The 27416-nt window shown below is 46.9% G+C and overlaps 1 protein-coding gene across 2 annotated transcripts in view; it reads right to left on the reverse strand.

The window, feature by feature from the left end:
- The window catches only part of CTIF (cap binding complex dependent translation initiation factor), a 117736-nt gene that overhangs the window by 22186 nt on the left and 68134 nt on the right, over positions 1-27416 (reverse strand). The window contains exons 7-8 of one of the 2 annotated variants that reach the window (XM_083883288.1): positions 18189-18618; positions 16123-16422 (exon numbers count right to left, since the gene is read on the reverse strand). In XM_083883288.1, the coding sequence (XP_083739414.1) occupies positions 16123-16422; positions 18189-18618 (730 nt within the window). Of the gene's footprint in view, positions 1-16122; positions 16453-18188; positions 18619-27416 lie in introns of both variants that reach the window. The other variant, XM_083883287.1, reaches the window with a different exon arrangement.

Raw genomic sequence — 27416 nt, forward strand, 5'->3', positions numbered from 1 at the left:
TCTGTAAACACAGGGCTCTTCCTTTGGCAGCTCAGGCTGTTTACTCAGTCATTGTCAAGGAGGCAGGAAATACTGAATCAGAAATACTGCACAAAAAGAAATATATGATGCTTAGATATCCGTGCTAAGAGCTATATAAAAAGCTGAGATAGGCTGTGCTAAATAGTTGATCTTACTGGCAATGCTCTGCAAAATGCTGGAGCCCTAAAATGGCTCTTTGGAAAGGGCTGAGACAAATCCAATAAGTTGGAGGAGGGAACTGGTGATAGAGGTTAGATAGTTTCTGTCCCTTATTGCTGTCCTGGAGATGCACAGCCTCTGCCTGCTCCCTTCCCAGACCTTCCTAGAAAGGGCTCCATAAATTACATTTTGCACAATTAACATCACTGCATTATTCCCTGCTTAGAATTTAAATACTGTGTGTGTTTAGGTCCTGGCTTGGAGGAGATTCTGGTGTGCAGCTCTGCTTCCTGAGGAGTATAAACCACTGAGATGAGTGGTTTGGAGCACTGGCATTTGGAAGGAGCTGTAGAATCCTGTGACAGCACCAGGGAGTGATCAAACACCTCTGCCCATGGATTTGTGGGGTCTCACTGAGATCCTCTGTACCACCCACAGCTTCATTGGCAAAGTCTCACTTCATGGACACCACTACAAAATCTCCTCTGCTGGAGGTGGTGGGACATGAAATGGGATCATCAGCTCTTCTACGGACTCCGCTCTTCCTCCAGCCACCCACTCCTGGCCTTTCTGCCTGCACCCAAGGACAGAACCTCACTGAGATCCCCTCACACCATCTCTGCCCACGCTACTGCCAGCACGGAGACAAGACAGAGCAGAGGTGATGACAGAAAACCTGCTTTGAGCCTACAGCTTCCATGCAGAAACCTGGAGAACAGCAGCACAGGAGATTGAGGTTTATTTCCAGCCGTGTGTGGGCTACAATCACCTTTGTACCCTGATTTCCCATCCGGCAACAAACGGGAATGATTTGCTCATCTTCCTTTGCGAAGCGCTTTGGGGTGTGTGACTGAGACATGCGAATCATGGCAATTATTATGACTCCAACAAAGGAGCTATTGACATTTAAAGCAGATAAAGCTTTTAAATTACAGATGACACCTTGTGCCCAGACTCGCAGAGGTCCTGGCTTCACCCAGCCATGAGGCATTTCACTCCCACAGGCTTTCATCACGTCGCTTCCTCCAGGCTGGATCTGCACCATTTGAACATGCACCATTTCAACATCTTCTCAGGATGTCCTGGGCATTTTGGGAAAAGCAGGAAATCCTACCAGTGACCTTCAGTGTGGACCTGACTTCATGATGGCCACAGCTCTGTGGTTTTAATCACAGAGGGCTCTGAAATGCACCACATGGTGAAGGTCCAGGACAGTGACCACCACCCTACAGACACCACCACACATCATCTGACCAAATCTGGATTATTTGTAGTTTGCATTAGATGTCACTGACCAATTGACATAATCACAGGATGTTTTGGTTTGGAAGAGGCTTTACAAGTCATCTCTTCACAAACACCTGTTTGTAAAGACACCTTCCACTAGGCTAGGTTGCTCCTAGCCCTGTCCAATCTGCCTTGAACAATTCCAGGGATATGGAATTCTTCCAATTCAGGAAGAACAACTCAAAGATTCTCCAGCTATCAGGCAGACACACAGTGCTTATGCCAATCAGAAGAATTTGGGCATGAAGGGGAAAATAAGGTCAGAAAACTGGTGTTTCTAAAGCAGAGACTAGGCAAACTCCCAGGAGAAGAAACATAACCAATTTTATATTCCCAGGTTTGGGTAACTGAGACAGGTGATTACCAGAGCCAAGAGTAGCTGTGGATATTTCTCCTGACTACAAACACCTGGAGGTGACCAGGCAAGTGGTCACTTGAACCTCCTGCCCCCTGGTCTCACCCTGACCTCTCAGTCTGGCTCCAAATCTGGCATCAGCAGCAATTACCCACCCAACGTGGGTGTCCCATAGTTTCAGCCAGTGATGTCTGCGAGGTCCTTGAGGGGCTGCAGAGGTGTGAACAGTTAATTATTGATTTAGCTGAGCTTGAAATCACCCTGGTGGGAGCATAATGATGGAAGTGCAAACAAAAGTTTTGCTGTCAGCCTCGTAGTTGCTGGAGATCTTGGTGCACTGTCTGGGTGGAAACTCTGGGATGACCAGGAGGGTGAATTCAGTAGCCTGGTTTGCAGGCAAACAACAGCAACCCCCATATTGTCCTGGATGTTTGCCAGTGCCTCTGCCAGCACTACTCAGGTGACAGAGTTGTCTTCCTCATCACTTAATTTTTATTGCTGTCTTTCCTATCTCACACCTTTCTGGGTTCCCAAACACGTGCCAGGGTGTCAGCTCAGCTGGGTAACAGCAGTTTATCATCATCTTCAAGACCTGTTATCCCACAAACCCAGACAGAGAAAAACATCACTACCAGCCTCGGCCAGACCTTGGAGCAAGCAAGGGACAGACCTGCCATCTGCAGGACACACAGACAAGGGGAATGAATCACCTGTCTGAGAATCACAAGCCAATCTCTCAGCCCCACAGAGAGGGACTGGAATGGAGACAAGGGGCCACAAAGAAACAGAAATTAATTTCCCTGCTGTGTTGCTGTCAGAGCAGCTGGGACCCCTGTTTGTCCCAGCCCTGCATGAACCCCATGAAATGCCCAGAGGAAACAGTTCCCCCTCGGCAGCCTTGCTCTTCTGCAGCAGTGCAGGAGTTCCCTGTTATATTCATTTTATTCCTGCATGTCCCAGCACTGTGGGAATCTTGAGGCAGCGATGTGCCCTTTGCCTTTGTGAATGTGCACAGGAAATATTGGGCTACCTTGGGAATTTAGGAGACACTGAGAGTCCTCCCCCTGAAATGGAGACAAAGAATCCATGTCGTCTGGAGCACCCCACTCCTAGGCCAGCAATTCCCTCCTTGGGAATGGAGGTGGTTGGAAGAGAGAGGATCAATCACAGTGAATCCCTGCTCACCCACAGCAGTGCTGATAACCCCACATCATGGAAAAACTTATCAGTATAAATCTCCCACCCCTGGGCTGCATTTCCCATAGCACAAGCTCAGTGTAAAAGCAGAATGGTTTCAAGAAATCTCACAAAATCCTATTTTTGGGCTACTTCATATGGGTGGGGATTGTATGGTGGGCAGTTTGCTAACCCTTCTCTACAATACAGCAGGGTCTGAGCCCCAGCACCATCCCCAAATCTGCTCAGAGGCCATTTCTGCACCTGAGAAAATGCTCATCCTGCTCCCGACACCAGGCTGAGGTGACGACTGGAACCCCAACTGGGGCTGATAGATGGATCCTGATTGCAAATGCCATGTCTGGAGATGTCCAGCCTTGCAGCCCAGGAGGATACAGCAGGGACCAGCTGGATTTTGCCAGCAGGATGCATTCCTGTTTCAAATTCTGCACGTGCAGTGTGTCGTCTTTATAAGGTGGAGGTGACGAGGGATTTATGGGGACAGGCCAAATTTAGAAAGAGGGATATAAGATGAGGAAAACTGACTGTGGAGGAAGGTGCTCCTTTGTCCAGGCACCAGGGCTGGAGGAATTCCACTTGCACTGGAAATGAAGCTGCATCCATTGAAAGGCCAGCTTCCCCGTGAATGAATGAAACTGGGCAGGGAAAGGCAGGCAGCTAATCCTGTTTGACATCAGGAGCTTTACTGCACAGGCACTCCTGGCTCACATCAGTTCACTCCACAGAGGGATTTTCATCCTGGCAGCAGGATGTTCTCCTGTGGGATGCTAAGACTCTCCTAAGGAAGTGCCCTCTTGGGGATGTTCACTATGAGGTGGGATTGGGGCCACCCATCTACTGAGCTGGGCAAGACACTGAGGCTTGGCCTCTGCTTCTCTGCAAGCCTGGACCACAGGATGAATGAGGCCTCAGGGGATTCTCCCATTCCCAAAACCTCTCCCTGAAGTGGAAGTCCCTGAGCTGGGTAGCATAGGAAGTGGACAACCTTTGGATGGACATTGGTTAACACAGGTGGCTCCAAAGAGGTCCAAGAGGCATGAGATATTATAGAATCAGGGCTAGAAAGGACTTTTAAAGGTAATCTAGTTCCAACCCACCTGCCACCTTCTACTATCCCAGGTTGTTCCAAGCCCTGTCCAACCTGGCCTGGAATACTGCCAGGGATCCAGGGGCAGCCACAGCTGCTCTGGGCACCCTGTGCCAGGGCCTCCCCACCCTCACAGCCACCAATTCCTGCCCCACATCCCATCTGGCCCTGCCCTCTGGCCCTGGGAAGCCACTGCCTGTGTCCTGTCCCTGCAGGCCTTGTCCCCAGTGCCTGTGCAGCTCTCCTGGAGCCCCTTGAGGCCCTGGCAGGGGCTCTGAGCTCTGCCTGGAGCCTTCTCTTGTGCAGGTGAAGAGCCCCAGGTGTCCCAGGCTGGCTCCAGAGCAGAGGGGCTCCAGCCCTGTGAGAATCCTCCCTCTGACCTGCTCGAACAGGTCCATTTCTTTCCTGAACTGGAGGACTCAGAGCTCCATTATGGCCAGAGTTCTTGGCTCTCTCCTTTAAAAGAAAGTAAAAAAACAACCACCCCAGAAAGATGGAGGCAGAAAAACTTGGTGGGTGGGTGAGCACGGGGGGTCCTGCGGGCAGCTGGCCCAGATCCATCGTGGGATGGGTCTTCCTTTCATCTGCCCTGGGACTGAACTGCATGGGTGATCAAGGAACTGGAGGAGTTAACAGACTCCCAGCCAGAGATATTCGTGGCACCCAGAGTTCGTGTAAAGTTTCATACCGGGACCCTTTACTAAATTCTTTTGGTCATGGGAGAGAAAACACTGCAACTGTTTAGTCTGCAGGGAGGTGGTGGCTCTGGCCCAGCACTCGGCATTGCTGAGCAAACAGGCTGGAGAGCAAAGGGGCTGTCACCCCTCTTATCTACTCTGTCTGCTTTTCCCCATGTCTCTCCCACCACCAGGCACCCCACAGGCAGCGTGTGCCAAGTGCTGGATCTCCCTGCTGGAAATGCAGCTCTGGGATGGGGGGAGAAGAGGCCACTTGAAAATCGAGACCTGGAGGTGAAGTGCCAGTCTACTAAAAAAAAAAATGCTATTTACACAAAGGAGCTCAGAAAATCTTTTTCAGAGGCTAATATTTACAAATTCTATGTAGCCAGGGAGCTTTTGCTGTAAGAAATGTTGTATTTGGCTGGTTTTTATATATTTTTTAATGGATGTGAAAGATGCATTAATATTTTTTGTTAATCCCATGAAGCATACAGGTATGGAGCACCTTAGAACACCTCTGAATTTGCCTATCCAAGCTGGGAAAACTAAGATTACAGAAAAGTGATGCAGAAAACAACATCAACTTGCAAAAGCCCTCAATTCCTCCAACCTTTGTATCTCTAAAGGGATGCCCATGATTACCATGATGTATTTTGCCACATGTTGGCAGACTTTGAGCATCATTGTATAAGACCACTGGATGGCATGGGCTGGAATATTAGAGGAAGGAAACACACCTTATTCTCATGAACAGAGCAGAAATTGTAAAGTTTTGTTTCTCCAGCCTGAAACTGTCTCCTTAGATGGAAGACACGTTGCTCTTGCTGTCCTCACTTTCAGTTCCTGCTGCTCCTGGACTGGAAGTGTTATCACAGAATAGTTTGGTTTGGAAAGGACCCTTAAGACCATCTTGTCCAATCTCCCTGCCATGGCCAGAGACACCTTCCACTAGACCAGGCTGCTCCAAACCCTGTCCAGCCTGGCTTTATCACTGAGTTTGGATTCCCAGCATGGCCAGAGATGCTTGTTTTATCACGTTTAATAAAAAATTAATATTTAGAGCAACAGTAATTTTAAAAAAAGGAAGCAAGAGAAGTGGAGGAACTTATCACTGGGAGAGGAAAAGGAAGCACTATTTTGGGATGCTCAATGAGGGGAGGAGCATGGGGGAACACCCCATGGTTGGCAGCACTGCTGATGAGACCAGAGGATGTGTCAAAGTAGGGCAACATCTTCCAGCCAAGCATTGCTTGCTGCTGTCCCCAAGACTTGGATGCAGTGTTTTGCATCAGTATCAGGCCTGGTGAGCTGTAGGACAGGGACCTGAAATAATTCTCAAGCCTCATTCCTCACCCCTCAAGTGTCCTGTAGTTCCTCTGCTCCCAGGAACCACCAAAACCACTTCCCATCATCATTTTACATTTTCTTGTCTAAACGTATGCAGCAGGAAAAGATGAGGCTGTACAAAACAAACACCACAGAGGAGGCAAAGGAGAGGTGGACTTTGTTGGAAGCATTCATTCTCCAAATCCAGCTTCTGACAGATAGCTATACACCAAAATACTCAGCAATGAAAAAACCCTGAGCCTAAGCATGAATGGGGGATGCTGAGGGTGCCCAAACTGTTGGTCCCACAGGACCATCCCTCTGGGTGCCACCACAGCAGTCAGGTTCACTCTGCTGGAATCTGAACCTGGTACAGAAACTTGTGACTCAGCTAGAAAACTTTAAAACAAGGTATTTCCTGCTGGTGAGCACAAGAACATCCTCTGTATGCTATGGGCCTGTGCCCAAGTAAAGCCAGGGATGGGCAAAGCACGTGTTACCTCATTTTCCCCCTTTCCCAGGGAGAAACAGAGATGTTTCCCTCTCCAACATCCTTCTACCCAAATCCCATCTTTGGGCTAATGCTGGCACATCCATCTGCCCTGGCCTTGGCACAGGAGGTGATGTTCCTGGCATTTGCTTCTCCAGGGTGCTCCTGTGTCAGCAGGATTCACAGCAGGATTCACAGCTGTCCTGTGTCAGCTTCATTCCCTGACAAAATGACTGGGGAGTGTGGGGTTTGTGGGATGAGTCCCTGGCAGGGTGATGCAACACAGGGTCCCAGTGAGCCTCCAAAACTCCTGTCTCAAGGTGAGGCGAAGGGCACCAGCTGAGAGGAGGGCTGGGCACAGCAGGGTGTCTGCGGGTTTGGGGAACAGGGATCGTCCAACCCCGCAGCATCCCAAATTCCCCACCTTGGGGTAGCTGCAGCAGCCTGAGCTGGATTTGGGCTGGAGGAGGCAGGAGCAGATGGTCTGTGAGCAGGGTGCCTTGAGCCAGCTGAGCCCCTGGGCTGACAGGAACATACTCCCACATCCTGTGGGTTTGAGCCTTTCGCAGCACACAAGAGAGGAGCTGGTGCTGGTTCAGCCCGATCTGGAGAGGTCTCAACACTAAAGTGTCCCCCTGCCTTTCATCACCTCTCATCAATGGATAAATGGGTTTTGAGGCTTTTTTAAAATTTATTTCTGCTTTTTCTACCGGGACCCCCAGCATCCTTACCCACCAGCAATGGCTGGGGGCAGCCAGGGGCCCACCCCAGCAGGAGGCTGCTGCCTGGCTCTGTCCCAGGAGCACACAGGGCATCCTGCAGGATGCAAGTAGGATGCAGGCAGGCTGAGCAGTCTGCAGTCTCCACCTAGAGCCCAGAACAGCCTCTGCTCCCTGCTTGAGCCCATGCACAGGGTGTCCCACCACTCCAACTCCCTGCTCTGAACTCAGCTGTGTTTTTAGCAGGCAGCAGCGGCTTGGCCAGGGGTGCTCCTGACACTCTTCACCACCAACATGCACAAGAAGAGGATGGAGCCTCTGCTGGGTCCCACCATCACTGGGAGATGCCCAGGGCATCCACTGCCTGGAGAGACAATGAGACACCAAGTACCATCCCTGTGGTGCCACCATGTGCTGGAGCAAGGGCTGGTCCCCACTGTGGCTTTGAAATCTCAGCCCCTCCAAGGGGAAAAGAAGCCAGAAGAAACCACACATAAATTTATGGACTAAAGGCAATGGCTATTTTTGCACAACACATATGAGCATTGCAAAGTATAATGTATAAAACCTCACCAGCACATAGAATTAAAATCAAATATGTCAATCTTTAAACTGGAAGGGATTTTTTTCTAGAAAATTAGTCCTGCTTCCCATCAAACTCTCCACTGCACCATGCACTGCTAGTCTAAACAAAACACCTTTCCTCTGCAGAGCCATGAGTGTGGCTGCATTGGGCAGACCCCAGACCCCAGAGACCTGCACAGCAGTGGGGACAATCCCCTTGGCATCCCCTGTGATGCCCTGTGGCCACCTCCAGCTGCAGCTCAACATGATCCCCAAAACCCATCCCTGGGTTTAGACTGAGGAGTGATGTGCAGTGCAAACCCACTGCTTCTTTAATTTAGGCTTAACTATTCCCAGCTCCTAGTGCTTGTGTGGCACAGCTCCGGCCCCCATCTACTCCTTCCTATCTGCAAAACTGCCCTTTTTCCACTCTCTGTTACAACCTGACATCCTGGGCTCTGTTAATCCCTCCCTCACCTTACCACCACCCTCCAGGGAGGTGCTGCCTGGCCCCCACCACATTCCCTGGCCACGGGAGGGCTGCAGAGGAGCCGGGTGGTTCCTACAGCCACCGTTCTGTTTGGGAGAAGTGGCAAGTTCAAGGCAGGCAGCCGGACATTTAATCCAGGTCCCTCCAGTACCTCCCAGCCCCGCACGGGGCTCCTGGAGCCTCCCGTGGCCAAGCCCAGCGTTGTTACACTCTGGGCAGGCAGACACGGCTTGGCCGGGCTCGGGGAAGAGCTGGGCCAGCTCGAATTGATGCCCAGCCCTGCCCTTCACCTGCTGGTGCAGGCAGGCTGCCAGCCTGCTCCCCGGGCTCCCTCTCCTGCCCGCTGCCGACACTTGCACGGGGTGTGTTTGGCCCCAGATGACTATGCAAAAGAAGGGGGAAAAAGAACCAACCCCATAGTAAGAATTTTAAAAAAATTACTAACATGTTAATACTTATATATTATATATATTATTATAAATCACACATATATTATATATATGATATATAATATAATGCATTATATATGATATGTAATACAATATATTATATGTATTATATATAATATTATAATATTTATATAATGATAATACATGTCATTAGCAAATCTATATATATATATAAATATTATATATATGTATAATTAACACATGCAATAAGTATATATATTAACACGTGAGCAAAATAAGAAGTAACCGAATACAAGAATCAAAAGGTAAAAATAATACGGTAAGAAATAATAAAAGTAAAATAATAAATACACTGTAAAAAAATTGGAGAATATCTCCAGAGGCACAAGTGCAGGCAAAAAACCAGGGAATGTGTCTCCTTTTCACTATTTTTCTCCATGCTTGGGAGCAGGAGGATGCAGCAGCTGGAGATGCTCCTTGGAGCCACCCACAGGGCTGCATTCCCCGTGCCCCTTCAAGCACTACATAGATATACGAGTGTGCATGAATTTAGAGTTGCCTTTGAATTGCCTGGGCGTATAGAAAATAAATCTCTTCAAAGCTACACAAAGTTTTTGCTGGGGGAGTCCCTCAGTGATTTACAAAAGCAGGTTTGATGTTTATCAATATCAGAAATGTAAGGGAAGAAATGTTTCCAAGTTCCACAAGTTTTTGCAAACCCCTAAATGAGGATGTCTACACAAGGGCAGCATCATTCGCTATTTTTTCTGGCCTTGTGTTGGGCTCTTGAGGAGCTGGCAGCCATTCTGAGGTTCACCACCAAGATGTTCCTCATCTACACATACAGCCATGGAGAGCTCAAGCCAACTGAGCTCTTTCCCCATTGAATCTCCACCTCACTGGGGGAGAGCTCATCCAGCTCCTCTGGAGGAGAAACCAAAGTACATCTGTATTGACTCATGCTTAAAGATGGATGTAGTGCTGCTCTGTGGAGCTGAGCTCACCACTGTGACACACTTGTATGGCTCTAGGATCTACTGCAGGGGCACTGGGACCATTTTTTTCCCCCACCTCTCAGTGAAGCAACCTCTCTGATGTCTGCTGGGCAATGCCCTTTCAGAGACAAGTGGTACCACTCTGTTTTATGTGCACAGATGGGACCATCTGTAATTAAACTGTATTAAAAACAGCCCCAGAAAGAGGACTGATGGGTTTTTGCAGTCAGTCCTGGACATGGTGTACAGGTCAGATACTCTCCAGCCACACTTGGATCCTCCTGCCTCCACTTCTGCCAAACCACAAACTGTTCCTCACTAATAATCATGTTGAGAAGGGGAAAAAAAAATCTCCCTTTCAGTATTAACCATGAATGTATTACTTAGAATAACACAGAACATCACAGAATCCTTAGGGTTGGGAAAGACTTCTCAGATCATTGAGTCCAAACAACTTCCATGTCCCATTTCCCAACAGTATCCACCCAGTGTCTATCATTACAACTTAGAGTCCTACAATGCTGAAAGAGCTGTTATCACTGGGAGGTTGTTTCCTCAGACTAAAAAGGCTACAGGAGAGCAAGAACTTCAGAGGAAGAACATTAATTCCAAATCTTCACACTCAGCTTAGCAAAGACTTCACACTGCACTCACATTTACTAAAGGGAATCAACCAGTTCTTCAGTATCTCACACCACAATGTCTACATCCCAAGAAATGTGTCAACCTAAGTCCTTCTCTTCCATCCCCCACCTGGGATGACAGCAATGGATTTTTGGCCACCTTTCTGGTTGAGCCCCTCTATAAATGGTCACACCAATCCTCTCAGACTCAAGCAAGGCCACTGAGACTGAAGTGAAACCTCTGCCAAAACCCACACTATTGATCTCAAGGGTCTGGAGGGGAAGGGTCTGGAGGGGAAGCCATACAAGGAAGGGATGAGGGCACTTGGTTTGTTCAGCCTCGAGAAGAGATTGAGGGGAGATTAATCATAGTTACAACTTCCTTGTAATGTGTAAAGAAGGGTCAGTCAGGCACTGATCTCTGCTCTGTGTGACCCAGGGACAGAACCCAGGGAATGGCTGGAACTGTGCCAGGGAGGGTTAGGATGGATATCAGGAAAAGGCTCTTCCCCCAGAGGGTGCTGGGGCACGGCCCCAAAGCTGCCAGAGCTCCAGGAGCATTTGGACAATCCTCTTTTGTTGGGGTGTCTGTGCAGGGTCAGGGCTTGGATTTCATGATCCTTGTGGCTCCCTTCCAGCTCAGGATGTTCTGTGTTTCTATGAAGTTTCTACACCCAGAGCCAAACACAGCACTGAACCAAGGAAGGGCCATTTCTGGGGCATCAAGAGGTTGCAGTAAGATGATGAAGAAACCCTGATTGGGTTTCTTCCAACATGTGGGTGTGCAACTTCATTTGCCATTGGGAATGTATCAGGATGTGCAACAGGGCGTGCAATAGGGGTGCAATAGGGTAGGCAATAAGGCAAGCCATAGGGTATGCATTTGGGTGTGCAAAAGGGGAGGCATTAGGATGTGCAACAGGGTATTCATTAGGGTATGCCACAGGGTGTGCAATAGGATGTGCATTAGGATACACCATGAGGAATGCTTTAGCACATACCATAGGGTATGCACTAAGATATACCATAGGATATGCCATGGGAAGTGCATTAGGGTATGGAATAGTGTGTGCATTAGGATATACTGTAAAATATGCTATGGGAAGTGCATTAGGGTATGCAACAGGGCATACATTAGGATGTACCATAGGATACGCCATGGGAAGTTCATTAGGCTGACCACAAGATCAGGGAATGCCACGGGCAATCCAACAGGATATGCACTAGGGCACACCACTAAGTATGCATTAGGGTATAAATTTTGGGATCCATCAGGGTGTGCTATAGGGTTTGCCACAGAGTATCCTATGAGGCATCCAACGCAATGTGCCTTAGGGTACGCATTAGGGTGTGAAATGGGGTATACATTAGGGTATGCCACAGGGTATCCAAAGGAGCACACAGCAGGGTAAGCCACAGGGCATCCAGCAGAACCAGCCCTTCTCCTCTGGCACCAAGGCAGTTCCATGTTGCAGGGATGCACCAGGCACTGGCTCTGGCTGCAGGCCAGCGGGCTCTGCTGCTCTGTGTCGGGATGTTCATTGCGTGATTTTTGAGGGTTTTTTTTTATTATTATTATTATTAAAAGAAGCTATCAGCCTTCTGTTTGATGTGCTGTTGGCTGTGGTTGCCAAGGGGAGCAGTGTACAATTACAGCCCCAGTGATGTCCACTCTAATAATACACTTGGCTCTGCATAGCTCAGATGCAGACACAGCTCTGCTATAAAGAGCACGGTTGTTCCAGCAGAGGAGTACTCCAACTTATGTTACATGTGAAGGGTTTGTGGCATATTGCTTAACACTCCCTGACTGGAAAAAGGAAAAAAAAAAACAACAAACCAAAACCAGGGGGAAAAAAAAAAAAAAAAAAAAAAATAGCCTGGACATGCCAGTGAGTGAAACTATGACTATGACAAGCAAAAACCTCTTGCAGGAGAATTACTTTCAAAGTATTAATTAAGAAGGTATTTCTAGAGGCATGAAGAAATTGTCTATATGTCCACTATGATGTTCTTTCATGTCCCCAGCCATCCAAGCTCTCCAGGCACAGCTCACCTAGGCCGAATCCAAGGGCTCACACAGCTCAAAATCACTCTTGCTACCAAAACACCAAACCAAACTCAGTGAGAAAATCAAACTCGAATACAGAACTACAGACTTGTTTAGGTTGGAAAAGCCTTCTAAGATCCATCAAGTCCACCTATTCCCTCAGCACTGCCAAGGCCACCACTGACTCATGTTCCCTGGTGCCACATCCAAGCAGATTTTAAATCCCCGCAGGAGTGGTGCCTCCACAACTTGTTTGGGCAGCCTGTGCCAGGGCTGGACAACCCAGATGTCAAATGATCCCTCCAGTGCCAAGCTCCCACAGGGCAGCTCTATCAGCTGTCCACCCTGTGGCTCCCCTTTTCACATCTCTTTTCCTGAGAGGTAGGCAGCACCCAAATTCAAGACTTAGCCAAGGTTCTAGACCAAAACACAGAGTAAAGGATAAATTCACACCAAAGTTTTCTTGATGGATCCTCTTAGAGGATGAAGTGGACCATGCTGGCTGTAGGGAAGATCTTCAGAGGAGCTGCTGGCAGGGAGGGGGATGATGTGACAACACCCTCATGCTGCAGCACTGGCATCTCTTTTGGGATCAAACCAAGTGCCCTAAGATAAGCTGTGAACATATGCAACCCTTGAGCATGAGCACCTTGTCAACAGCTGAAAATAGAAGAGGAGCCAGATTAAAAAGACAGTTTACTGCCTGTTTTCCAGGGAGAAAAAAACCCCAACAAACCCTTGCTGCTTGTTTTAAGGTCCAGCAGGACCTTAAAGGATGCTGTCTACAGGTAAAGGGATGCTGTCTATAGGTACAACCACGCTGAGAGGGCACCTCAACAGGTTCATGCACCAATTCCTGAACTCCCCTGGTGGGGGTGAGCTGTTGCTGAGGGACAGGGACATTGCAGTGCTGAGGGAAAGGGACAAACAAGGCCCTACAAAACAGGAGCATCTGCCGGGAGCAGATGTGGGGTGAGTGGAGCAGCCCTAGGCGCCAGCAGCACAGGGAGGGATCACGCTGATCCCGATTTATCACACCCCGGCACAGTAATTCCCCAGCTCGCCGGGGCCCAGCAAGCCGAGCTCCTTATGCCCGGGGATCAGATTAGTCTGAAAGGTGCTAGAGAGACACAAATCCTGCTCTGCAGCAAGCGTTTTATTAAAGGTTTGTTTTTTTTCTTTTTTAATTAACGGGAAATTATCTAAAAATGGCTGGTGGAAAGTATCTGATGGTGGAAAGGCCAGGACTGTAGCTGGTAAATGTTCTATCATCAGTCATATAAAAATACGATTATAATACATGGATTTATATGGATACATATATGTGTGTGTATATATATATGTATACATATGGTGTCTGTTACAATAATTGATATCAATGTATTAATATATCATACGTCAATAGGATTTTCATATTACTCTGTAACATGACATAATATCCAGATGCCTTATTAATACTGATAATATATTGTATCAGTTCCAACATACCATACTGATATTGATAATCAACCTCTTTATTTCACACCAAGGCAGCTGCAGTGGCTCTTTGGTGCCTCATACCTGGCTCTGTCTCCAGCCAGGGCTATCAGACCCAAATACCTCAAAATATTCCTGGTTTAGGGCTTGACCAAAGTATTTATGAATCAGTTTGAGTGCATCTGATTGTTTTGTTTAGAAAACGAAACAGTGCTCGGAGAACGTCAAAACCATTTACTACCAGAAAGGAAATGTTAAATTATTTAATTTCACACAGCACTTTGCTTCTGACCTCTAGTGATCTGTTACCTTCTGCCCCATCAAGACATTTATAAAAGATGTGCAGTTAGGGGCTGAACAAAAATCCCTTTTGCATATTTCTCTGTGCCTCAGCACATGAACTCGGTCATCGGCACACCCCGCTCCCTCTCTGCACTTCATTCCTCCCCAGCTCTCCACAACCCTCCCATCACACTGTGTCTGGCTGCATGTTCCTGGGAAGCACTTTGAGTCTCTCTGGAGATAGGAGATATATTATTTATCCTACATTCATGCTGTGAAGAGCTGAATGGGAAGCCACTCAGTCTTGCACAGGATGCTGCAGTATAAATCAGTTTACTGGGTCTGTTCGCATGGGTGGAGCTGCTGGGGGAAGAGAATAAAGCAAACTGGAAGAGTTCCTCCCAGGACTGCCATCAATTTTGGGCTAACACCCTGCTGCTCCCTGGCCATCATCCCTGGACTTTATTCTTAGATTGTTCAGCCTAACAGGGAAAGATCCAAGAGTGATCCGGTATGGGAAGAATGGGATGTGCAGCAGGTTTAGAGCTCCCTCCAGCCCCTTGCTGCTAATTCTGGGACTGATTCTGTCTGCAATTTCCCTCATTCTGATTGATAATCCCTTTGGAAATACTCATCTGGAAAAAAACCCATCACCTGGCACAGGTAATGGGCAGATGTGTATGCTGACCAAGAGCTTTGCAGGGGGGAGTGGGCACGGGGAGAGATGTTGTGTTTGACATCCACATACAGCAATGAGAGAAACAAGGTTGGACCAGTCACTGTGCAGAATTATCTGATATTGATTTTCACTGTTTTATTTTACTCTTTATTTCCCTGCTTGCTCTGTTGTCCCAAAGCCAGCTAAAAATACGGGCAGCCAGGCACAGCATCCAAGAGAGCACCTCCAACAAGAAGAACAAGAAGATGAGTCAAAAACTGGAGTGATGCTGAGCAACAGACTTGCGTGGAGAGCAGAGAAACAAAATGTGAACTCTGTATGTCCCACAGATGAGATGTGTGTGTGAGGGAACAGCCACACGGAAATGCACCTTAAATTAAGGATGGAAATTTGTGGTCTCAACTCCATCTCTAGAGGCAGAAAATTGGAGGTGCACGTGACACCCTCCCAGAAAACAGCCTCTGATGGTGGCACTGCAGTAAAACACACTCCTCTCAGCAGACCATGAGCCATTGAGTAGAGCCCTTTTTTCTCATCATCCAACATTATTATAAAATCATCCAGGCTGGAAAAGATCTCCAAGACCAGCAAGTCCAACCATTAACCTCACAGACTAGTTATCAGAGCCACTGCCTTTTCTTCCCCTCTGCAACTTTGCTGACACTGATGGTTTTGGAGCAGAACAACCAACCAGTTCTCCACATACCAATAAACAAGTCACCCAGAGTAGTGAGGAAATATGCAATTATTTCAGTTTTGTTTGCAATCAGAAACCAGAATCAAGCCCTTCAGCCAGCTGATGCAAGCAAAAGCCCACTCAGGGACCATCCTGGTGTCTAAGACCATCAGGGACTTGTCTTGGTGTTGCTGGTGCTGAGATGGACCCTCCACTCTAACAGCTTTCACTCAGAGACCCTCTCAGTTCATTTCTTTTTGTGCCATGGAGATGCTGCCTCAAGCAACTGAACTCATTACTCAGACAGGCCCTAGTGTGAGATGCCACAATTCCATGTAGAGTTCATGAAATGAACATGAGGAGTACCTTGAAAATGCCCTCAGTGTCACATTATCTATAGTAACCATTAAAGATGTGTACAGGCAAAGCAACAGATGCAACCTGAACTCATTGATGGGGTTCAAAAGGAATTTGGTAACAGCTCAGCTCCAAAGAAATGGTAAGACCAGCTGAGATGATGCTACAGGCGCCTGAACAACTGACTTCATCTCATTACCTGCAACATGTTGAGGAGCAGACTCCGGAATTTGGTTCCTTCCACCATGAAGAGGGCCATTTTGTCACAGAGCTTGGCTGCTGTGGAAGCAAAGCTGCGGTCTGTCACCGCTTTCTGGTAGATAGTCTTGACTATCTCCCCCAGCATCTCCTCAGAGTTGGTGGAGTTCTGGGCCTCCTCCATGAAGGTGGTGAGCTTGGAGTCAACGTCACTGCTGTTGTTCCTCATGCTGTTGAGAATTTCAATTAATTTGTCCATTTTATTCTTTTCAGGGTCGGTGGTTTCCACCGTGACTTCGTCCTGGTCCGTGAAAAGGGAAAGACAAGGCGTCTGTTACACAAGGAAAAAACAGATATATCAGCCCATGTCCTTGCACAAAGAGCAAAGGGGGAAGGGGATTGGGAGGACAAACAGAGAGAGAGAAAAGACAAAGCATCTTTTAGTGGCACAGTGATATAATCTCAGCATTAGAAAGCACAAGCACATGCATGCTACCCCAAAAATGTCCCCTTTCTCCATTCCCACACCACTCAATCCCAAAGTCCTATCCCCCAGCTCAAGGAGGAGATGTCCTTGAGGGTCCTGAGCCAGGATGCCAAAGTCTGACCACCTTTGGCATCTTGGGCCAGTTTCTGGTGTCTGTGACATCATGATAATGGACATTTTTTTGCTTCTCTTTAGAAAGTGTCCTGATGTTTGCAAAATCTTCCGACAACAATCCCACAAAATATATTTTATATATATTTCAATATAAAATACATAAATATAAACACATATAATATATATATGATTATAAATATATTTTTAATACATACTGAATGACGTAAATTGAGATCAAAGATGTCACATGATCCCAGCATTCTAAAGACTTTTCCATCTCTTGGCTGTTACATTTTTCGCTTCCCACCATTACCACAGAAATTATTGCTTCTTTTCAACATTTTATTGAGCATTTGTTCCTTTTTCCCCAGTGTCAGGCATGCATCCTGCTGGTTCTGATCTGCTCTCCTCTACCCCTCCAGCTCAATCTTATACATTACAACCCTCTAGCAATTTTCTGGACAAACCCAATCCCCAAGGGAGTTGTCCAAACCTCCCATCAGGTTGCATTGACAACACCCACCCAAGAGTGGGTGCTGATGAGATTTTCATTCTTACAAGACTCTAAATTTCTGAGAAGTACTTTAAAATGAATACCCTGAAAGTCTCTACTATACTCCCATTGCTTTAAAGAACATAAAAATAACTAACAAAATCTCTTACTCCCCCTCATGCCACATCCAGAAATAGTAAATGCTCATGCATTCAAAGGTATACATTTCCAACATGCACTCCCATGGAATTGTATATGTTCAGGTTATTTTTGCTCTGTATTTTGGAAATCTCATTAGAGATAACCCCATGGATGCTTTTCACAGTCTGACAAAAGAATCTCAAGAGAAAGAATCTGAGTTTCACAGGGGGCAAATGGAGATATAATCTCCAAATTCCTCAGAAATCTGTGGCTGAATATTGTTTCCAAAAAGGATTTCTCCTCCGTCACTTGCATGCAATACTTTTGTTATTGTTGGGTTGTTGGAAGGAAGGGGGAAGATAAGGGCATTTCAATTCATTGCAGAGATAAATGGATATCAGCTTTAAAGCAGCGGAGTCCAACTATTCAGCAGTCAAGAGTCAAAGTTTGGGATTTAGCTCTGTAGTTGCAGAGACAAATTGCCTTTTTTAGATATTTTTTTTTTGCAAAGTGACTGAGCTCTTCAGACCAGGAGGAAGCTCATCTGTTCAGACCAGGAGGGAGCTCAGCCTTCTCCCATGGAAAAGGGGAGAGTTTTGGAGAACTCAAGCTGGTAGCAACCTCAACCAAGAGGTCAAGCTCAGAGCCTCAATCCTTTCAATAAAAGGCCTCTTGAAGAAGCATAAAAACACCTTAAGAGAAGAGCTGACACTGGGGGATTAAGGCAAGTTGGGAGCACTGATGGAAAGATCCCTTGAGCCCACCCCACCCTTTGCATAGAGAACAACCGACGGCCAGTCTACCAGAAAAAGAGCAACTCCAGAAATGATACCTTTTCTTTTAGCCTCCTCCTCAGCCTGTCTTTAGAAGACTGAAGCAAGTTGATCTTGGGCCTGTCGTGGGTGCTGTCTTTCCTCTTGGTCTCGGGCTCGGGGCCGTACTGCTGGCACGGCTTCTCGGGGGCCTCGGGGCCGCGCGGCGCCTCGGGGGGAACGTGCGCCGTGCACGCCGAGCTGTCCTCGATTTTCAGGTTCTCAGTCTCTTTGGCGTTCCTGTGCGTCTCCTTGTCGTTGGGAGAGTGCTTCTGGTTGTGGTGCCATCGCCGGTTCTGGCTGTAGCCGTGGTGGCCCGTCCTGCCCGAGGAGTGAGGGGCTTGGCCCCCTTGGTAGAGTTTCTGGTGGTCCCTGTTATGCTTGGTGCCACCCTGCTGATGATCCGTGTGCTGCTGAGACTTGTTCCCGCTGGGAAGCCTCTGCTGTCGCCTGGAAAAGTAAAGGAAAATTCGCTGAAAGGATAATCAGCCTCAAAAAATAGGTTTTAACTCCTATTGGGTGGAAACCAAACAGGTTTTTTGGTTTGTTTGTTTGTTTTTTTATTTTGCGAATTGAATGGCAGGGAATTAAAAAAAAGAAGTGGAAGAGAATCGAAGAAAGTTCTGCATCAGTATCAGGCCTGGGAAGCTGTAGGACAGGGACCTGAACTAATTCTCAAGCCTCATTCCTCACTCCTCAAGTGTCCTGTAGTTCCTCTGCTCCCAGGAACCACCAAAGCCACTTCCCACCATCATTTTGCATTTTCTTGTTTAAATGAGTGCAGCAGGAAAAGATGAGGCTGCCTTCGTGGTTCTGTTGGGTCAACATATTTATCCCACCAAACAGCTTGGCCCTTGGCAGGGGACCACAAAAAGGGAGGGAATTTTATTGCCATCTAACAACTCATGCCTCTAAATTTCTTTCAGTGACAGTCATATTGCAGCTGAAAGTTTTTGTGAAGTTTGACAACCTGACTTTGGTTCCCAGGAAAAATTCTTCCAGGTTTCTGGGTTAAATTCTCCAAGGTTTCTGTGTTACTTCCACACTAACCAGGAAAAACAGCAGCAGCAAGCCAGGTAGGCAAGAAATACCAGGAGATTTTTTTTTTTTTCTGAAGGCTTTAGAGCTCCTGATACACCTGACCTACAGCATCACTTTCTCCTCTTGCCTGCTGACATGGCACACTGCTGCATGGGTTTGCAGTGAGCGATTTTAAGTGTACCAGGAATTTCTAAGTGGAAAAAAATTAACTAAAAAGCAAGACACTAAGTAAACTGGTCATCTGCCCACACCAAATGGTTTCGTTTGGTCTTATTTTAGACATTTCCTGCAGCACTGGATAGGACACACAGATGAAAAGAGGACCATACTTGGCTCTGGCAGCATGGAGGGCACGGCATCCAGGACCACAACCTCCAGGGAGAGGCCTATGAGCACAGAGCTCCAAAGGGATAATGTGGAAATCCAACAGCCACAAAGAGGAGGAATTGCCCCCAAAGGGTTTTCTCAAGAGACTACAACTTCTCAGAAAGAGTGAGCAAGCCCCTGAGTGCTGGCCATAACCGGTAGTCGAGATGGCAAATCCCCAAAAAAACAAGAGTTGAATGGAAGAAATGCTTTGGCAGTCTCAGGCATCTCAGATTTCCAAACAGGCTGCAGCGTGGCTGTCCCCAGCAGGGAAGGCAGAGCTGGAATGCCATCATCCAGTATGCACCTAAGATGGAGATGGTCCTGGCACTGGCTGCCTTCACCAGGGCTGGCTCTTCACCAGGGTTACCCTAAGCATGCTGGCATCCCCTGCCTGCTGCCTCTTTGATACTAGTCTTGGCTCTGAGAGCCCGTGGGATGTTTTAATGCCCAGCTCTTTTACAAGGCTGCTGGGAGCAGTGCTGGAGGGTGACAGAGGACACGTCCCCAGTATCACCCCCCAAAAACAAGGACACAACTCTGAGCGCTGTGATGACCACAGTGGTTTGCCTCCATACTGGTTTTGTAGTCATGATAAAACCCCTGGTCAGCCTCATCCCTCATCCCAAACCCCCACCCCAATCTGGATAAATGGCAGTGTTTACTTTAAACCCATCCCACAGCAATTAGTTTTATTTTCATCACTGGCACTGCTCAGCTAAGGGCGCTGGGACGAAGGAAGCAGCCATTCACAAATACATTTCAATGGTCAGCAGCCTCCAACCCTGCCTGCCAAAGCCATCTGCCACAGAATCTGTATTCCTTGGCATTCCCAGGAGTCAAAACCTATTTTCTGAGGCCAACTGGCTTTTAACCATAAAGAGTGAGGACTCATGTTTAACAAACGTGGGACGAAGAGGCTTGTTCACAGCACTGGAAGGAATTTCTGTTTACTCTCAGACCACCAGATCCGTTTTTCTGAGATATTCAGTGTGTGGTGTTTTTTTTTTTTTTCTTTTTTTTTTTCCCCTTGCAAACTGAATGGCAGGGAATTAAAAAAAAAAAAAAAAAAGAAAAAGGAGATGGGAAAAGCTTTCCTGTTTGTTGGAGCCTACAAGCATTTTATGAGTACAGATTCTCCACATCAAGTTTTCCTGGCATTTCTTTGTTTCCTCTCAGTAATGCAATCACACAAACCGCTTTGTAAAAAGCAATGCTTATTAAAAGGGGAATGTCAAAATAAAAGTTAGTTAAAAACCTTATCTGGTTCTAAGCCCTCACAGGCCCAAGTGTACAAGAGTTTTACTTTCTGTGGTTTTGCTCTTCTCTCAGACATCCGAGTTTAACTGTTTGGTTGCACTTCAAGTCTTGGCTTATAAGCCAGCCTGCTACTTTATTTAATTTGTAAATATTGCACAGGAATTACAGCAGTTGCACAAAGACACGGCTATAATTTCAGAAGCAAGGGAAAATGCCTAGAAATGAACAGGGAACCAAACTTGGCCATAAATTCCTGGAAGAAATGCATGCAGGGACAGTTTTTTTCTAAAGAGGTGATGATATTATAAAGCAAACTCTTTGTGTTTAAGGGCTATGAATGAAAAAAGGTTTAAGACTAAAAAACCACCTAGTTAAGCCAATGTGGAATGTGCAAGATTGTTCATTTTGAGGCTGTTGCAACAGGATGGGGAGAGAACAGGCAGCCCTGCCCCTCCACAACACAGCTACAAGATGATGTCCCCATGGCAAGGGGCAGAGCAAACACAGACCAAAGCTCTGCAGTCACTAGCCAAAGGGTGGAAAACTCCAGAGTTAAAAAAGTTTTTGGGGAAAAAAATCGCAAGAAATAAAAGGCAAAGGAAGGGGAATGGCAAACAAGGAGCAATGTCTGTGACTTGGCAGCAGTCAGGGGTCTAGACAATCATCCAGCATTCAGGCAAAGACTCGTTGTGTGCTTTTATCTTCCCAACACCCCAGCGAAGAAGAAAAGCCAAGAAGAAATAGGATCTGCAGGGAAGAAGAGCCAAAGCAGGGAGAACAGGGCTCAGATCTTAAAACTTTCTTGACTGCACAGCATCTCAAAGCCTGGGAGGTTGGGACGATCCACGTTTGATCTTAGGTGTGACCAAGGAAGGTGCTGGGACGCAGAGAGCCCCAGGAAAGGACAAAAATGGGGAACTGGATGTCCTTCAACACTCCCACTGTGGGTTGTTAGAAACAACTTTGTGCTTGTTCAAGGGCAGCACTGAAGGTGCTCAGATGGCAGCTTAAGGTGATGTCCCAAGATGGTGCCTTGGGGTGACATGCCAAGCCCAGGGAACCAGGCTGGGGAAGCACCCAAATGCACATCCCAACCCAGGCTTTTAGGGTTGGGATGCTGAAGGGAAGCACAGCTGAAGCTTGACTCACACAGTGACACCTCAAAGAACAGCAAGAATTCACCCCAGAAAAATGCTGCTGGGAAAAAGTTACTGGGAAATCCTCCTCTGTCCCCCTCTGCTCATCCTTAGCCATAAGGATGCAGTGCCTTGCAGGGAACTGTAATTCAGCTACAAGAAAAAGCATCTGGACAGTACAATGGTTTCTTATCTCTTGACTCCATTTAACATTAAATAACTATTTTCACTTCAAAGGCCAAATTCCAATTCCGTTCAAAACTCCCCCTGACTTCAGTGGGATTTGGCCATCAGACAACATGGAAATTAAAGAGACATTAAGAGTCACAAAGAAATTGCAAAAGTACTAAAAAACCAAGGGGAGACAGTCTGGGTTGCCAAGCTGGAAATAGGATGGTATTGCTTCTGCTATTGTTTCTCCACCCATTTTTTTTTATTTAATTAACTAAATGAGATACCTTTCAACAGAATTTAGATCTGACAAATGTCTGTTCTGTTGGAGAAGCCTACGCAAACAAATCTAAGGCTTCAGCTGTCTTGGTGATTACCAGCCTACGTGCTTAGAAGTACATGATTCCTGCAAGTTTTTACTACATCGCTTGCTCCCAAGGAAAGGAGCAGGAAGGCACAAGTCTGGGGAAAATAACTCTAGACACGTGGACAGCTGTGGTCTAAAACACAGTTGCTCTGTCCTGTCAGCCTTGCCCATATCCCCACCAGCCAGATGAGTCTTTTGAGAGCCCCCACCATTTGTCTGGTATGTGGGGAGCTGGAGGACAATGCAGGGCTGTATTCTCCTGGTGGCTGCACAGAAATCTGGGTGAGCAATTCCTACAAACACTGAGAGGTGAGGAGTTACATCAGAGCACTGGTGCCATGAGGGGAAGCTGAGGGAGCTGGGAAAGGGGCTCAGCCTGAACCAAAGGAGGCTCAGAAGGGACCTACTGGCTCTGACAGGAGGATGCAGCCAGGTAGGTGTCGGGCTCTTTTCTCAGGGAACAAGGGACACGATAAAGGAAATGACCTCCAGCTGTGCCACGTGAGGCTTAGATTGGATATTGGGAAAATTCCTTAATTGAAAGGGATGTCTTGCCCTGGCACAGCTGCTCAGGGCAGCAGTGGAGTCCCCATCCCTGGAGAGATTTGTGGCATCTGGGGACATGGCTCAGTGGCCATCTTGGCAGTGCTGGGAGAAAGGTTAGACTCGAAGGTCTAAGAGGTCTTTCCCCACCTAAACAATTCTCAGATTGTATACATTTAAAGTGGCACTTAAGACAATTACCCCATGATGCAGAGCACCTTGTATGGCCAAACAGACTGAAATCCCATCCTGAGACTGAGAGACCAGACCTCTGCACATGCTGGTTCCTGCCTTTGGAGAACCTGACTGGATACCTGCCCTCAATCTCAGCCAACTTCCCTACGGCACAAACCCTCCAAGATACCATAAGCTCCTTGCAAATCAGAAATTCTGATTTAGTCCTGCTTTTGTGCAGAGCAGAATACCTGGTGGGCATTGCCAGGGCTACCCAGTAACTTAACAACTAATATGGACTTGCGGACACTCAGGCAAGAGGTTGAGAATGAAGAACCAAGGTCAAACCTTCTCCATCTCTTGCATCCTTCTAGTGCATGAATGAATTTCTCACTGCATTTGACAGAGTAAGTTTCTCTACACCCTTTTGTTTGCTTGGGCAGGGTCTGATCTCTGTGTGAGGATCAGGAATATAAAGCTAAGTCTAGGGAGTATCTCATCATCAGCTTTGCTATTAACATGTCTGCAACTAATTAGTAACTGTTGTTGCAAGGGACGGATTAAGATCACAGAATCACAGAACGGTTTGTTTCGGAAGGGACCTTAAAGATCATTCAGTTCCACCTCCCTGCCATGGGCAGGGACACCTTCCACTACATCAGGGTGCTCCAAGTCCCATACAACCTGGCCTGGGACACTCCCAGGATCTGCTGTAGGAATGGACTCTGTGGGACCTTCCATTTCCATGATAACCCCAGATGTCTCCTGTTCATGACACCCCTCAGGGCTGGGGAAGCAGAGCATCCCCACAGAACTCAGCAGCTGCTCTTGCAAGTAGACTGGTGGGGCTCACTCTGTGGGATGTCAGGACACCTCTCTCACCTTCTTTCTGAAAATCTCAACACAACTTTCCATTGAGGGAGGGAAGTTAAGAAGGAACCCTCTTAGAGTCATCACCAAAAGAGTAAAATTCTCAATTTAACATGTCGGTTTTTCCTGGCTGCACTAACTAGCTGCCCAGGAAAGTCAGCCTGAAGAGGGAAATGGCAGGAAGAAGCAAATCCTCTGAAACATCCCCTGAACAAACTCATGTCTCCAGGCCCTGTCTTTCTCAAGTAAGCATATTCCAGCCAGAACACAAACAACTGGACTGGTACCCTGAAGCAGGTACTGCTGGAGGAGTTTGGGCATGGCAGTACTGCTGTGGTCCAAAAAACCCATCATCACTGCCTCTGAGCATTTAAAAGATGTTATGGTCTAAACTGGAGGGACTTAAGGATCCCAGTTAGAACCTGGTGGAATTTTACAGCATCTAAAACTGGTCCCAAGATGTCTGGGGAATATTGTTACTAATATAACGAGGAAGAAGATCTGAATTTCTATTCTAGTAGCCTAACTTCACCCAGAGGTGTTCTTCAGCAAGACTACTTCCATCAAAGACACTCTGATGCTGCACATGCATGGATGATGATAACTCAGTACTGCTTTGATGCAGGCAGCATCACAGCCCAGCTCTGGTCATTTTCTATCCTTGCTATGGCTGAGAATGGGAAACACTCAAATAAGCTTGACAGTTCCACACAATTTAATCAAAAAACCTCAAAACCCCACAGAAAGCAATAACCACCAGCTCCAAGGATGAAGAACACAGGATTTGTGTTGTGTTTTCCCTTTGGCTTCCTCTCTCAAACTGGTTTCACTTGGCTCCAGTTTCATTTTTGTTTGCATTTTTCTCAGATGAGAAGGGAACAAGATGTCATGTTCACTCCTGAAAACAAAAATGAAATTATTCACACTTCTTTCATGCCTTTCTGTCACCAGGGGTAGAGACCACCCCAACTGCTAGACTGAGCCCACGTCATCTGGACAGACATGGCATCTTGAAAGTCCACCTGTCAAAATGGTGGTGATCAAGATTTAAAACCATCTTTGAACAGCTGAGATGAAGTGCATGCTTTAAGTCTTACATGTATGCATCTTTACAAACACACAGTGAACGCCAGAAGACAAGCACAGCCAACCAAAACAACTCTGTGAGGGGAGAGATGTTTGTGATGAGGCTCAGAGTCTCTGGCTGCTGGGAAAAGCATTATGAAACCCTCATGTCAGTTGCCTACATGGGCACAATGTTCTTTGTCACCACCTGAGGTACAATCACTGCTGACAACTCTTCCTTTGGGTCTGGACACCACATTTGCCTTTGTTTGCTAGAGATGATTTTGTTTGGTCCTCTAGAGCACAACGAGACTCACTATAAACCAACATGGCAGCACTGATTTTCACAGTGATGGTTGTAAAACACCAGCACAGGTTGCTCAGAGAGGTGTTGGATGCCCTACTCCAAGAAACATTCAAGGCCAGGTTAGATAGGGCTCTGAGCAACCATGGTCTAGTGCAAGATGCCCCTAACCATATCAGGGGATGGGACTGGATGAGCTTTCAAGGTCTCTTTGAACCTGAACTATTGTGTTAGTGTGATTTTGTATCTTTACATCCAACACTCCCACTGACTCACAAGCAAATGGATGGATGATGAACCTCTCCCAACCCCATTCACAGGATCACCAGCACAGACTGGTCTGCAGGAGCAGAGACAGCACAGCTGGGCTGAAGGGACATGGCACAACACCCCTTGGGATGGACTGAAAAGCACCAAAAAAGCAAACCTCAGTACTGCTGGAGCCCAGGGACAGCCCTCACACTCTGCAATGCTTGGCCGCACAGGCTGCCTGAGTCAGCTATTTTCTTCCAAGCTTCATGGAAATGAATCTTCAGGAGGAATTTAAGGAGCTGTTTTGCAACACCAGCTTGGGAAAGACATCCCAAGTACAGATGGCATGTGAGATAGCTCCGAAACAGCTCTTTTAATGCTTTGCTGGATCTGCCACAAATCATGAGGGATGTTGAGATAGAGGCCCTTGTTGCACAGAGCAGGCAACAGGCAAGGAAGGCACCTCCTGGACCTCAAGGCTGACTGCCTGGACTGATGTAGAAATCACTGCTGTGATTTCATGTAGAAATTCTTTGGAAATGGTTCTCTTTGTAAACTACGTTACTTGGAATTACGTTGTTGGATTCTCAGCATACTGTAAACAAGATTGCAAGAATTACATAAAAACCATCGGAAAACACAGTGACAAGGAACTGAGTCCAGTTTAGACAAAACAGTTTAAATTAAGACACGACCACAGTACACAATGTTTCCCAAACACAAACGGATCCTGGACTACTGGTAAGAATGTGGCTTGAATGAATATGGAATCAACTTTTACTACTTTGCAATAAAAGAGCTTATACTTCAGACTCCAGGCTGCCTCCTTTAAAAATACACCCAGGCTGATCAGTTAACCCGAGATCTGATAATCCTCCAAGAGATATAAACTTTAAACCCATGCCAAGATGCACAGACACAGCCCACCACCATCCCTCTGTGGTCCTGTGCCCCAAGACACATCCTAAATAGTACAATGAGCCCCCACCTGCTGCCTTTGTGTTCAGCTGTCTTCCTTTAGACCCCTGTGCCTCTTTGACCTGCAGCAAGGAGACATCCTAGGGTGTTTTTTTTTTTTTTTTTCCATATCCTATTTATACCAGTGCTTTCTAGTGAAGAAATAAATGTCTTTCCTGTAGGAGCTAAGGCAAGATTTGACAGGATCTCCTGACAGCTGTCCAGACATATGAGATGACCCAAACTCAATGGCAAGCAATTACTTCCGACACAGGGATCCAGTAAAACATCAACCCAAGCTGCAGAGATGCTTTGGGCTTAGGTGTGCCAGAATCCTTTATCAAACACATTAAACTGAATTATTTAAACAAGATGCAGCAGCCTATAGCATTTAATGTAGAGATCTGGGAGCCAGGATTGATCTGGAAATTGATTTATTGCAACCCAGTGACAATCCTAAACTGTTTCCTGAATGTTTACTTAACTCTGTCCCACTGTCAACAGAAGAGTTCATAGAATTATAGATGGTTTGGGTTGGAAGGGGCCTTTTACAGGTCATTTAAGCCAAGCCCCTCTGCAATGAGCAGGGTCACCTTCAACAAGAGGAGTTCTCTGCTCCTGCCCCCACTCCTGCCTCCTCTTTCATGTTACCCCTAACACTCCCACAGAATTGCTAAGCTGTGCCAGGGTCTGATTCACTCCCAAAATTTAATTTCTCTTGGATGAGCTTTCACTTGTCAGT

This window comes from Zosterops lateralis, assembly GCF_965231275.1.
Source record: "Zosterops lateralis genome assembly, chromosome: Z".
Lineage (NCBI taxonomy): Eukaryota > Metazoa > Chordata > Aves > Passeriformes > Zosteropidae > Zosterops > Zosterops lateralis.